This window comes from Triturus cristatus, chromosome 11 (genome assembly GCF_964204655.1).
Source record: "Triturus cristatus chromosome 11, aTriCri1.1, whole genome shotgun sequence".
Taxonomy (NCBI): Eukaryota; Metazoa; Chordata; class Amphibia; order Caudata; family Salamandridae; genus Triturus; species Triturus cristatus.
In genome coordinates this window covers 993,022,470-993,035,679 of record NC_140594.1, presented here as the reverse complement: position 1 = coordinate 993,035,679, position 13,210 = coordinate 993,022,470, and the positions used below count along the sequence as shown (strand labels likewise).

At 46.0% G+C, this 13,210-nt stretch overlaps 1 protein-coding gene across 2 annotated transcripts in view; it reads left to right on the top strand.

Annotated features, from left to right (window-relative positions):
• The window catches only part of LOC146785802 (uncharacterized), a 444,312-nt gene that overhangs the window by 186,304 nt on the left and 244,798 nt on the right, over positions 1 to 13,210 (top strand). For both annotated transcript variants that reach the window (XM_085635080.1, XM_085635079.1), the window contains exon 4: positions 12,625 to 12,778. In XM_085635080.1, coding sequence (XP_085491206.1) covers positions 12,625 to 12,778 — 154 coding nt within the window. The remainder of the gene's footprint in view (positions 1 to 12,624; positions 12,779 to 13,210) is intronic.

The following is a 13,210-nucleotide window of genomic DNA, read 5'->3' as shown; positions in this document are numbered from 1 at the left end:
TCTCCTCCGCCGAAAGACTCCAGCGTAAGCGCGTCCTCCGGGGCTAGTGTCGGAAGTCGGATGTCCGCGAGGAATTGCAGATTATCCTCCACCGTGGTCATCACTGCGGAGGTATAGACCTGCTCATAGTGGGCCGCGAAGGCCGTCACTATGTCGTCTGGGTTTGTCACCTCCTCCCCTGATGGTAGGCGCAGCCGCGCCACCCAGCGCTTGGCCCTCTCCTTTTTGTCAAGCCACGCGAGCAGGCGACCCGCCTTGTCCCCCAACTCGTATATTGTGTGCTGTGTTTTTGCCAGGCGCAAACTGGCCGCCTCCAACTGATGGTCTCTATAAGCTTGTTTCGCTAGATTGAGTGTGTGAGCGTTCGCCTCAGTGGGGTCTTTGGCGTGTTCGTCTTCCGCCACCCCCACCGCTACCTCCAGGGCAGCCACCTGCCGCGACGCCTCCCGCTTATGAGCTGTGATTACTGCAATGGCCTGCCCACGCAGTACTGTTTTGTAGGCCTCCCAGAGGACAATCGGCGAGGCGACCGAGTGCACGTTTTCCGGAAAGTACCGTTTCGTAGTTTTATGCAGTGTCTTTCTGACGCCAGAGACCTTAAGATAGCCGGGCTGTATCGGGAAGGTGCGTCTCCTACCCGAGAGGCCCGAGGAATAAGTTAGCAGCAGTGGGGAATGGTCAGAGATGCCCCTGGGGAGGTGTTTAACCTCCTGTAGGCGGGTGTCACACATAGGAGAGGTGAGGAGGTAGTCAATACGAGAGAGACTGTTGTGCGCACTAGCATGATGTGTGAATTGACGGTCAGTGGGATGGCGCGTGCGCCAACAATCAATCAGCCCCATGGCGTCCAGAAAACCTCGCATGGGTGTAGGGGTCGCGCCAGGCCCTCTTGGGGGGTGCTTATCCCAGTCCGGATCCACTATGGCGTTAAAGTCGCCCCCCACTATTAGTTCTCCTTGGGGTAGGCCCAGTAGGAACTTACCAAGGGCTGGAAAGGCTAGTGAGTGAAGCGCAGGGGGGATGTAAACCGTGACGAAATTAAAATTGCAGCCCTCCCATTGGCCCGACAGCGCTGCAAAGCGTCCCTGGTCATCAGCCCAGGTCCCAGTCACTATCAAGGGACAGCTTTTGCGAAGGAGGATCCCCACCCCTCTGGAAACCGGAGGTGAACTCCGAGTGCGCTGCCATTTTGAACCCCCATCGATCCAGTGCCTTCACGGCCGTGCCAGCCAAATGAGTCTCCTGTAGGAGAGCCACCGATGGCGTGTGTCTCTTAATATGCTGCAAGACCAGCCCCCTCTTAATCTTATTACCCAGGCCATTTACATTCCAGGACATCACCGTCAGCGGGGCGCCCGGACCCTGACGATCACTCACTGATATATTCGCCATTATTTTGTTGCGGTGCGCGCCGTGGGTGTGTGCAGATATGTGGCAGGAGTAAAGTCTGTGGTGGACTCTGGAACATCAATACACTGGTAGTACGCAATCGGTCTGCAAAGGGGTGTACCCTCTCCCCAAACCCCAGGTGCATAAGCAAAAACATCAGAGCAGGGAACAATACAACAGCCCCGCAAACCAACAAACCAGAACCCCCCCCAATCACCCCCCCCTCCCTTCTCCCCTACTAGACGTATCTCCATCTACCCACCTCTCCAGCCGCGCATAGTGTCTTCTGTAAAACTGAGCCCTGAACAAAAAACACCAGCATTTTGCTCCCCTCTTCCCCACCCATCTCCCCAGCGCCCCGCTCCTCCAAACCAAACTTCCACTGACATGTAGTTGTCCCTCTGGTATGGTGCTTAGCATAGCCAACAGTAGGTGCAACAATAACCCCAACCATTGCAACTGTACTTGCATGTTCAACATAACGCGGTTACCCCAGAAAAACCAGAGCAAACCATACACAATCAAACAAGAAAAACATCCCCCCACCCACCCCCCTCCCTCCGTCCCTGCCAGACGGACCCCAACTATCCGCCACCCCAATTTAGCAGAGTGCTTTACTCCCATTAACAGTACTTGCGTGCGGGGGAAAAAGAAGTCCGTGGAGCACCGCCGCTCATCCCCTCCTCAAACAAAGATTGACAGCAAGAGCGTGCCACAGCCCCTCCGTCTGTCTCAACATTGTAGTTCTGTATCCGCCACCGTCAAGTGGGAGGATCATGCTGTAGACAACTGGGCCTTTGTAACGTTTTATGAAGCCATACAACGTCCTTACGGAGGTGTGACTCAAATAGGCCAGAAGACCTGGGTTCATTCCTCGGTCATAGTCTGTAGTGAATGGCCGACCCCCGGCTCTCCTACTTGTTCCTGAGTGTCCCCCTCTTCCCTGCGCCGCTGCTGCCTCTTCTCCGTGCCTCCGGGTCCCGGCACACGCCGCCTTCCCTCGCGCCACTCATGGGCCTCCTCCGGGCTCTCAAAAAACCAGGTTTTTCCATCCGCCACCACACGCAGTTTTGCCGGGAATAACATAGAATAGGACAGTTCTCTGCGTCTGAGTTCCCTCTTGACGTCAAGAAAGCTCCTGCGACGCTTGGTTACCGCTGCCGTGTAGTCTGGGAAAAATGACACCACTGAGTTCTGGATCCGCAGCTGCGGGGCCACCCTCGCTGTCTGCAGTATAGCATCCCGATCCCGGAAGTTGAAAATGAGAGCTAGGACTGGTCTAGGGGGAGCCCCTGGCTTGGGTCTACCCCCTGGGACTCTATGCGCCCTCTCCACAGAGAAGAAAGCCGAAAGTCCTCTGGGTTGGAGTTTGCGTTTTATGAGATCTTCAACGTACAAATCCATAGCTGAACTCCCTTCACTTTCGGGAATGCCTATGATACGGACGTTATTGCGCCGAGAGCGCCCTTCCTGGTCGTCCAGTTTTTCCATCATAAGCTTATTGTCTGCTTCCAACTGACCCACCCTTCGAAGCAGTGCCGAGGTGTCCTGCGATAGCGATTTTGTCACCTGTTCAACCCCCGTTACCCTGGCCATCATCTTCTGAAAATCCGTCCTCAGGAAAGAGACATCAGTCGAGATGGACCCCACCGTGGATTGCACTTTATCGAGAGCCGCCATAATATCTTCGACGCTCCCTCTTTCTCCGAATTCGTGGCAGGTACGTCTTCGCGCTCGGGTGGAGCGGGAGGGTCTTTACTATAGGCGTATTTATCCAGTTTGCCCTGCGAATGCGTCCGAGGACCTCTGCCCCCCATGGTCGCCCACTCGTACCCTGCGCTAGCCGGTAGTCGCCGCCGCCTGCCGCGGGAGTGTAGTCCACGCGCGGCCTGTCGGGTTTCCCGGCGCGCTGGCAGCTGTACCTAGGCAGGGCAGCAGACCCCCGACGTGTCTTCAGTCACTTTGGGCTCGTCGCCTCTGCGAGAGTCTTGGTAGTAGAGCAGCTCAGAGATATCTCGGTTGAAGCACCGTCAGTTAAATTGCCCCTCAAGATACGTCGTTATAAGGCTACCCCCTCCGCGCCACAAGCACCACTGGCAGTTGGTCTGCTGGCTTTGATCACTGGTGCCGTTACGGGGTGATTCACATTGGCTGGTGGAGTAGATTTGCACGTTAATTGCTGTCGAGGGTCTGCAAACAGACAACACGCAGTAAGCGATTCATCCCTGGCAACCACTGTGGTGTCGAACCGATTGAACCTGCACAGAACCCAGTCAATGATGCCCAGGAAAATGTCACTGCTGCCGTCGTAATTGGTGCAACTTCTTCTACACTTAACTATTTGTAATTTATTTGGGCATTGTTACCAGTATGTGCGCATAGACATCTGGTGGTCCCCACTAGTATTTGGCTGATCTTCCACTGTGTGATCGCTCGTGCGGCACTGGGGTCAGCGCTGCAGTAATCAGTTGCTGTGCATTTCATTTGAGTTCACAGGCGGTCAGCCTGAATCGGAACTGTAATAAAGGGTCTGTTCTTCAGTAGTTTAAATGTCAGAGGTTTATTTGACATAACGATCAGCAGAACAGCACAGCACCAACGTTTCTCCGTCGATCTCTCTCCCCCTGGAATGCGTGAACATCATCATGTACATCACTCCATTCCATTACATGGAGAGTGTTCCAAACACAGATCACAACACATCCCCCACCCAATAAACAACACCAACATATTAATAATAACATTCAAAATAAGGAAACAACAATAAAACAATGTGAAAGATAACCCTACATGACAACATAAGTTTAAACAAGACAAATAAAAAGATGAGCACAAAATAGCATAATGACTACACTAAGGCGGTTACATAAAGATGAAAATTGACCCTAATGCAACACATAATCCCTCAGTTTGACGGGCATATTCCTGCACCTAGCAGAAGGAATTCTGGATTCCCTGCCGCCAGAAACACTACTGCCATCAGAACCTTCTGCCCCCATCAACGCAGGTCTGGAAACACCTTCATCACGAAACCCACCAGCATACTTGTCCAACCTAGACATGCTCCACCAGGAACCAGAGTCAACTTTGACCACATTCTTTTTGATGGCCAAAATGGTAAAAGGACCTAGAAAACCAGATCTACCTTTAAAAGTATGTCTAGGATTTTTCACAAGTACTCGATCACCAACACACCACTTCTTGTATCTTACATTCATCCTAGAATCATAACTTGATTTATATCTCCTCTGATAATCTGCAACCCTAGTGCGTCTCATATCTGCAGATAAACTGTTATCAAAACTAGGAGGTAGCCAACTAGGATTCAACTTGGAAGAAGCCTTCCTCCCCTCAAATCCTCAAAAGGAGACTTAAGCGTGACAGCATTAGGTGTGGTGCGGTGAGCCCACCAGGTGTCCCTCAAAACAGCATCAAAAGGTAACCTCAACTCCAGAGCCCGCTGAGCACAACTCTTAACCACCCTGTTCATTATTTCAGCTAAACCGTTAGCCTGGGGAGAGTACAAAGCTGTCTTCTGGTGAACAATGTTGAGATCTTTCAGAAAATTGCACATTTCATGGGAAACAAATTGCACCCCATTATCCGTAACCAAAAAACTTGGGACTCCTTCTGCCGCAAAAACATCCCTAAGGAAGTTCAACACCGTTTTAGTGCTAGCCAAAGACACACATTTGGTGACAACCCACTTTGAAGTATAGTCCACCAGTAAAATAACAAAACGTTCAGAAGGAGGTAACAATTCAAATGGACCCACTATATCTAAACCCAACTTCGTCCAAACCCTCTCAGGAACCTCAACAGGAGACAAAGGAACCTTGCTAGGGGTATGTGACTTGTCATTAGCAGCACAAGACAAACAGTCTTTAACCACAGCCTCGATCATGTGATCCATACTAGGCCACCAATACTTCTCCCTCACCCTAGCTTTGGTTAAACTCCTCCCCAAATGACCTTCATGAGCAAGGTTAACTACTCTTTCCCTAAAAACATTCGGAGGGATCACTCTGTCACCTCTCATAAGGTTGTTGTAACAAAAAGATAACTCCTCCCTCACACCCCAAAAAGGTCTCATTTCCAAATCCAAAGTCTTGTAGTCAGGCCAACCATGACTTATCCACTCTCTAAGGAGAACAAAGTCACTGTCATTATCTACACCGTCCGCCCACTCCTTAGACGAAAAAAGCAGATTCTGCCACCCACAGCACACCTTCCTCCACACCACAGTCTGAGACCTGTCCTACCGGTAGACGTGAAAGACAATCCGCAGATTTGTTACACAAACCAGGAATGTAACGGACCACAAAATTGAATTCCTGGAGTCCTTCACTCCAGCGCTTGAGTCTAGGTGTAACATTCTCATTAGGACGACACGAGAAAACTTGGACTAAAGGCCGATGATCTGTTCGAACCAGAAATGGTATGCCCCAGAGATAAAACTTAAAGTGTTGAATTGCCCAAAAGACACTCAACGCTTCTCTTTCAATGCATGAGTAATTAGCCTCCGCATCTTTGAGGGCTCTGGAAGCAAACGCTATTGCTCTGTCTTCACCATCCACTACTTGGGAGAGCACTGCTCCCAAACCTTTCAGACTGGCATCCGTCGTCAAAACCGTCTTGCAATTCACATCAAAATGACCTAAGGTGGGCATTCTACCAATCTCAGCTTTTATGCACGCAAAGGCCTCTTGGCACTCCCCCGACCAAGTGAACTGTGTCCCCTTTTTGAGTAGAGATCTAATCGGCTCAGCTACACTAGCGAACCCTGGAACAAACTTAGAGTAAAACTCGGCGAGACCTAAAAATGATCTCACCTGATCTTTATCTTGGGGGACAGGAGCCTTCCTCACAGCTTCGGCTAACTCCAACTTGGGTTGTATGCCCTCCCCCGAGATTACATGCCCTAAATATGTCACAGAATTCAAACCCACACGACATTTTTGTTTTTTAACTGTGAGTCCTGCATCTCTCAACTTCTCCAACACAGCATAAAGAGTCCCACGATGTTCCTCTTCATTCTCCCCATAGATCAAGATGTCATCTTGGAAAAACATCACGTTGGGTATTTTCCCAAGAACCATTTTCATGACCCTTTGAAAACAGGCCGCCGCCGAAGCCAGCCCAAAAGGCATTCGTAGGAAGCGATAAGCCCCCAAAGGCGACACAAAAGATGTAAGGTGTCTTGAGTCTTTGTGCAGTACAACTTGGTGGTAGGCCGAAGATAAATCTAGTACACTGAAAATCTTGGCCCCTTTTAACATGCTTATCGACTCAGAAATGTTGGGTAACGGTTGACGGTCAACCCAAATCCACTCATTTAACCCTCTCAAGTCCACACACATCCTAACACTTGCCCCACCATCCTTAGGAGCAAGAACAATGGGTGCAAGCCATTCTGAAGCTTCAATCTCTTCAATGATTTTTAACTTAAGCAACCTCTGCAACTCCGCTTTTAGCGGTTCAATCATCATGTTCGGCACCCTTCTTACTTTGTGCACACACGGTACTGCTCTCTCTTTTAAGACAATGCGATGTTCAAATCCTTTAAGACACCCTAAAGCGTCTGAAAAGACTTCAGGGAATTTATCATAACAATCATCACTTACACTCAAAGAGTTTATCAACATGACCTGATCCTTGGGATCCTTTGCACAAGGGTTAAGCATTATGCCCAGATCTCGCTGGTGCCTCCATCCAAGCAAATTGTCCCCTCTTACAGCCACATAGACTTTCCCTATAGTATGCCTATCTTTAAATCTGATGCGAGCTTGAACAAACCCAAGGACATCGATCTTGGCACCACCATAACTAACAGGGTTGATATCAGGTGCCAACAAGGTCATATTATCAAGACCCACACATTCATCCCATTGCTTATTTCCAATCATGGTAAAAGGCGAACCAGAATCCGCTAGTACAGTAAAATTATAACCATCCACCATGATGTTACATTCCGGCATAATCACCCTGTCCGCATCTACCTCCCCACCCTCAGCCTTCATGTTCAAAAGAATGGTGCGTATAACTTCAGCATTTTTTTGCAAATTGCGGTTCTTATCAAACCCCTTGCACACCCTAGCGTAATGTCCCTTCACGCCACACTTATTGCACACAGCCTCTCTAGCAAAACAATGTGGGTAGTTGGAAAAGTGTGAAAAACTCCCACATCTCATACATTTAGGCTTAGAGGTGGAGGGAACGGGTTTATCATTGAAATCATTACTCCCCTCAGCAGGATGATTGTCACGTTCACCTTTGGTGTGAACACTCTTAAAAGGAGTACGTACACGTGCGTCCTTTCCCACCGGTGTTTTGCTATTGGTAGAAGAAGAAGAAATCTTCGCCAATGTATTGCAACCCTCATGACTTTCCTCTTCCTCAATAGCATGTACATCATTAGGCTTTAGATTTTTTTCCTCCTTGTTTTTCCTAATTTCCTTCACCCATTTGGAAGTGTTCTCCATCCCTTCCACAATAGCAACAGCTTCAGATAAAGAGGGGTTTTTTGACAGAAGCTTCTCCTGAACTCGAACACTGTTGGTGCACCTTACCAATTGATCTCTTACCAACGAATCCGAAAGGTCACCAAATTCACATGTGCGAGCAAGAGTTTTCAATGCCGCAACATAACTGCCAACACGTTCCACCGGACCTTGGGTTCTGGTAAAAAACTTATGCCTCTCCAAGACTACATTGATGCGAGGGCCAAAGTATCTCTCAAGCATAAGCAGAGACATTTCATACACATCACCAGGAGAACCATCACCCTCGCCAATGGGAAGTAAATCCATGCTATCATAGGTATTCCTTCCCTCTACGCCCAAATTGTGAAGAAGAATTGCCTGCTTCCTGACCGCAGAAAATTTTTCTCCTCCAATGGCCACAATGTATGAATCAAAGAGATTCTTCCATCTTTTCCAAGGTAGGATAGGATCACCTTCTTCAGAAAGAAATGGTGGCGGTTGTGACATGCTCGAAGATGAGGCCAACGCCATCTTGCTCACTTAGAAATTCACTTATCTCACACTTGAATTATATAATATGCATCCATCCAAGTGTCTTTTTATTTTTCTCTTGATGAACAAAAACAGCTGGAAATACCTTTGCTTTTCAGTCCCAAAAAAAAAATAATAATGATGCTATAAATGAACTTGTAATCCACTCAGAAAGCTTTAAAACAGGGGTTAAACCAGTTATTTCCTTGTTTGTTCAGTTAAATAAAGTTCTTAGGTAAAAAAAACGTTGTTCGTGTCCTTTCCGCGTTTCACTCACTCCGTGTAAGCGTTGTCATGGAGATTACAAACAAAATGGGCACGATGACACAACGCGTAACGTAACGTGAGACGCGCGTTCCACACAAGTTCCGGAATGCGTTCCAACAGCAGGGGAGGCTCGCGGAAGGCTCGTGAACCGATGCAAGGCTCGCGAAGGCCAACGGCCGGACCACGACGGTAAGAATAACTTAAAAATTAAAGAGTTACTAATTCAGAGAAATCTCACCAATGTCACCGGGTTGAAAAACATCCTCTCGCTACACCCGATGGTGGGAGAAATACGATTCGTCGCCAGTGTAATAAAGGGTCTGTTCTTCAGTAGTTTAAATGTCAGAGGTTTATTTGACATAACGATCAGCAGAACAGCACAGCACCAACGTTTCTCCGTCGATCTCTCTCCCCCTGGAATGCGTGAACATCATCATGTACATCACTCCATTCCATTACATGGAGAGTGTTCCAAACACAGATCACAACACAAACTCATCGCCCTCCCTGTGCAGCTAGTCTCACCTCCGCCCAGCGGATCCGGATTCTGCGGCAATTCTCGCTGCGTAGTCTCCGGTGTACTTTTGAACCGGGTTCAGATCCGCACTGCAGGAAAGGCATCTACGTGGCGATCAGCAGCAGTACGGCACCCGATCTATACCACCAGTTTGTGTTGCCCTAGATGTGAGAACATCGCCTTCACCACTCCGCTCAATCCGGGTCACATGTCTTCCGTTTCTTGGCCACCAGATTACTCGAGACCCCGGCTGCAGCATACGTCAAAGGCCGCATCTCTTGCACTCGGCGTAAGTTTACAGTTGTTCATGTCTTGGAGCTTTTATCTAGTTGTGCCGGTGCCCTAGCATTTCCGACACCTTATCTGGCATTTTGGTTTGTTGTGGATTGTCGGATCAGCCTGCGGATTAATTGGGATGCCTCAGCACTCACGGAGCCTCTCTAGGCAGCAGCCATTTCCTTAGGCTGCTAGCCACGCCCCCCCCTTGTGTTTTATTTTTAACAGTGGTGTTTATATTTAGGTTTTAGAATGAGACATGAGCTAAGGGAAAAAAACAAAAAAACACTGAAACACACCAGTTAGAGTTTAGTGAACTTTAACATGCATCCCCCATCATGCACCCCTTATGACATCACATTTTACTTTATATATGACAACTTAAAATTTTAAAAACGGAACACAATGTGGGCTGGGCATTTACTGATTGATGGGTGCAGGGCCTCGCCGAATGTCATGCCTGGTGTATAACCCATCTGCACACGGCCTAAGGACTAAGCATAAGCTTGCCCGTGAGGCTAGGTGTAGTACCTGCTTCAGGTGAGGCCCTATGAGTAACCCTGCTATGCACAGCCAAAAGTGGACGTACAGACTTGGGTGGGGTTTGGCCATACATATAGGGTTGGGCACAGCGCATGGCTGAAGGTCCAGCCATAAATATAGATTGCTGTATTAATCCTGCCTCGCCTGTAGCTCACTAAATACAGACACATGGACATTCGTGCGTAAATCCCAGATAATTGTATTTTAAAATTCCTTTGAAGTGGAAAAGCCTGCATGAGATTGGTTGTTTTTATTCAAATGAGAAGGCAGGAGATTATGCTTTTATGTTACCACTACCTCATTTATCTTCACAAACAGAACTATTTTTCTACAGAGGGTGATCCCCATGTTACAGCTGTTCAGGTGATGCACGGGATGTGCAGTAGGGGTTCAAACAGACATGTTCTGATGCTATGTTTTATCTTCAGATTCTCTGGAAATATTCCAAACAGAAAAGCACACTTTTTGTTATTACGACTACAAAATAAATATGCGTCATACATTACGTCAGTTCACTTTAAATTGTGATGTGTATTCATTGAAATCTGTGTACCACTATTAAATCATGAAATAATTATGCACAAAGCATTTACCTTTGGCTTTAAATGTAAGAGGGAAGGATGTAACCCTACAGTGGCTGAATTGCACCACATGCCACCAGGAAACATGGGCTCAAATCTCAGCTTCTCCACCTGAGAACACTGTGTGAACCAATGAAAAACGTTTTACTTCAGTATGTATCATTTCTCTTAACCAATCAATGTGAAAGCACATTGAAGTAAGTCAGTTCAGGATCAGTGCTCTAAAACACCTCACATATATGATTAATATAAAATAATCTTGCTTCACATTTAATAAAAAAGTGATCATTTTATATAGAGAATATGACAAACATACACAGATTAGTTAACTCCGGGCAACGTCATCAGGACATGAGAGTATTTGTTTCCTATTTAAAAAATATTACTTTCAATATATTAAAAAATATGTTTTTCATTACAAAGAGGCGTTATCATGTTGCTGCATAACATTTGTTGCCTGATTTACATACTCACTCTTTTGTTGGTTTGGCTGGTGCTTTGGCTCATAGAGCCATGCCGGGCACCCGGCTGGGCTCTTTTGGAATTTGCTGACTTGCCCACTAAGTGATATGAGCCACAATACTATTATTACTTACATGAAGAGTGAAAAATATGTGTCTGAGAGGTGAAGTGGCCTTGGATATTCATTTTCTCAGAACATACTCATTTGCCAGGGGCCACTTTCTACCCTCCACGTGCTTGTCCCCTAGCTACTGCAAAAGCAGCAGGCATGGCACACTCACACAATTAATACAAGAAAACCTCTCTGATTTGACAAGAGCAAGGGAACAATGTGCTGATATATCCAGCATGAAGAGCATCCAACCTGCTCTGTGTGATTGGCAATTGTTGCAATTTTTGGGGCAAGTAGTGGAATTAGTGAGATTGGAATTTAATGAATAATACTCCCAGTAAGATCTCTGGTTTTCTTTTCACAGGAAAAATAAAAAAACAAAATTACAGAAATATCTGCTTTTAGCTACTGTTTGAAGTTAGAATGGAGACAATTAACTTTGGTGCCATTTAAAGAATCTTCACAAAACTTTCCAATAAAAAGTCTCCTCCATCTCAGTTCCCTCCTGGAAAGTTTTGGGGTGATCTATCAAGTGAAAGCCAAGAAAAAGGGAGCCCCCCAAAATGTGTTTTTTCCCATTCATTTTTCAGAAATACCGCAAAAACAATTCAACGGAATTACACCAAATTTGGCAGAAAACTAGATCTTGGTCCAGAAAGTTTCCTTTTTGTGTCCTTTTTGTGACTTGTTGTAAATCCATTCAGTAGTTTTTGAGAAATGAAGGGTCAAATACTTTGAATATTTGATGCAATGGAGGATCCGTGGAGCCAACAGATCGCAAGATAAGATCTGATTGGCTACCACCACATTGACAAAGATGTGGCGGCGGCCATTTAAGGACTCGGGGACTCTGTCTCCTGTCGGAGGCATGAGGTATAGTTACTTTAGGACATGAGTTATAGTTACTTGAGATAAGTATAACTTGTGGATTTTTGTGGTTTTGTTTAACTATAACCTCCCATTAACCTTTGTTTTTCTAGTGAATTTCTAAGGTTTTTTTGAATACCTACTTCTAACTTTCACTTTAACCTTTGTTGTATTTTCAGTGAAAAATACAACAACTATATGTATATATAAATATTTATATATTTAGTACATTTATCAGCGCATATATATAGTGCATATATCATGTACATATATAGTGTTGTATTTAAAGTGCATTTATATAGCCAACAATCACTGTGGGGCAATAAAACATTTTGTGAACTGTAGCATTCAGGTTCTTTAAATGTTTGGAAGCAAGGAAAACAGTTGTGTTTTGAGTTTTGTTCTGCTGTCTAGTGGGTTGGAGTGTTTTCCTGAACCTCTGATATCTATTTCCCAGATATTCAGGGTAAGATACATTATAATTGTTTGCTGGATGACAGGTATGTTAGCCATAGCATCGCATTTATCACTAGCCCTGTCTGCAGTGTGTTAATGTGTCATCTGTCTTATTCTGATTGCATTCTGTTATCTGTGCAGTGGCAGGTCTCCCATGGAACTGAACATTGATCTGTTGAAACAGCAAGGCTTTGATGAGGCAGACCCACTTCCTCTGCACCATGCTCATACAGTGACCATGCCTGGGGCGGCAGCTGCTTGGTGTGACACAGTTTCCTTGTTTGGAAGCAAAAAGGTGACATTTTCTAGTTATTTTGTTTTTTTATGCAGTGTGAAAGCTGGGAAAAGGTCCATGCAACGCTATGCATAGGTGTACTCTGTAGGGCCCTATTATTTGAAGAAGGGCAAATATTTTAAATGGGATATTTTATTACGATTTTATTGAAGTGTGAAATTTCTGTATGTGATCTTATTGTGCCTTAATGGCCAATATTGACTGAATAAAGATGATGATGATGATGATGATGATGAAGTGTACAATAAACCTGGAATACAAAAATACAAATTTATCAGACACAACTATGATTAAGATGTAAAGCTCATAATTATGACCTTTACATCTTAATCATAGTTGCGTCTGATAAATGTGTATTTTTGTAGGTGACTGAAGACTTTGTCATTAAGTTGTATTTGTATCGATTTTGGTTTACAGGTTGTTCTTTTCAAT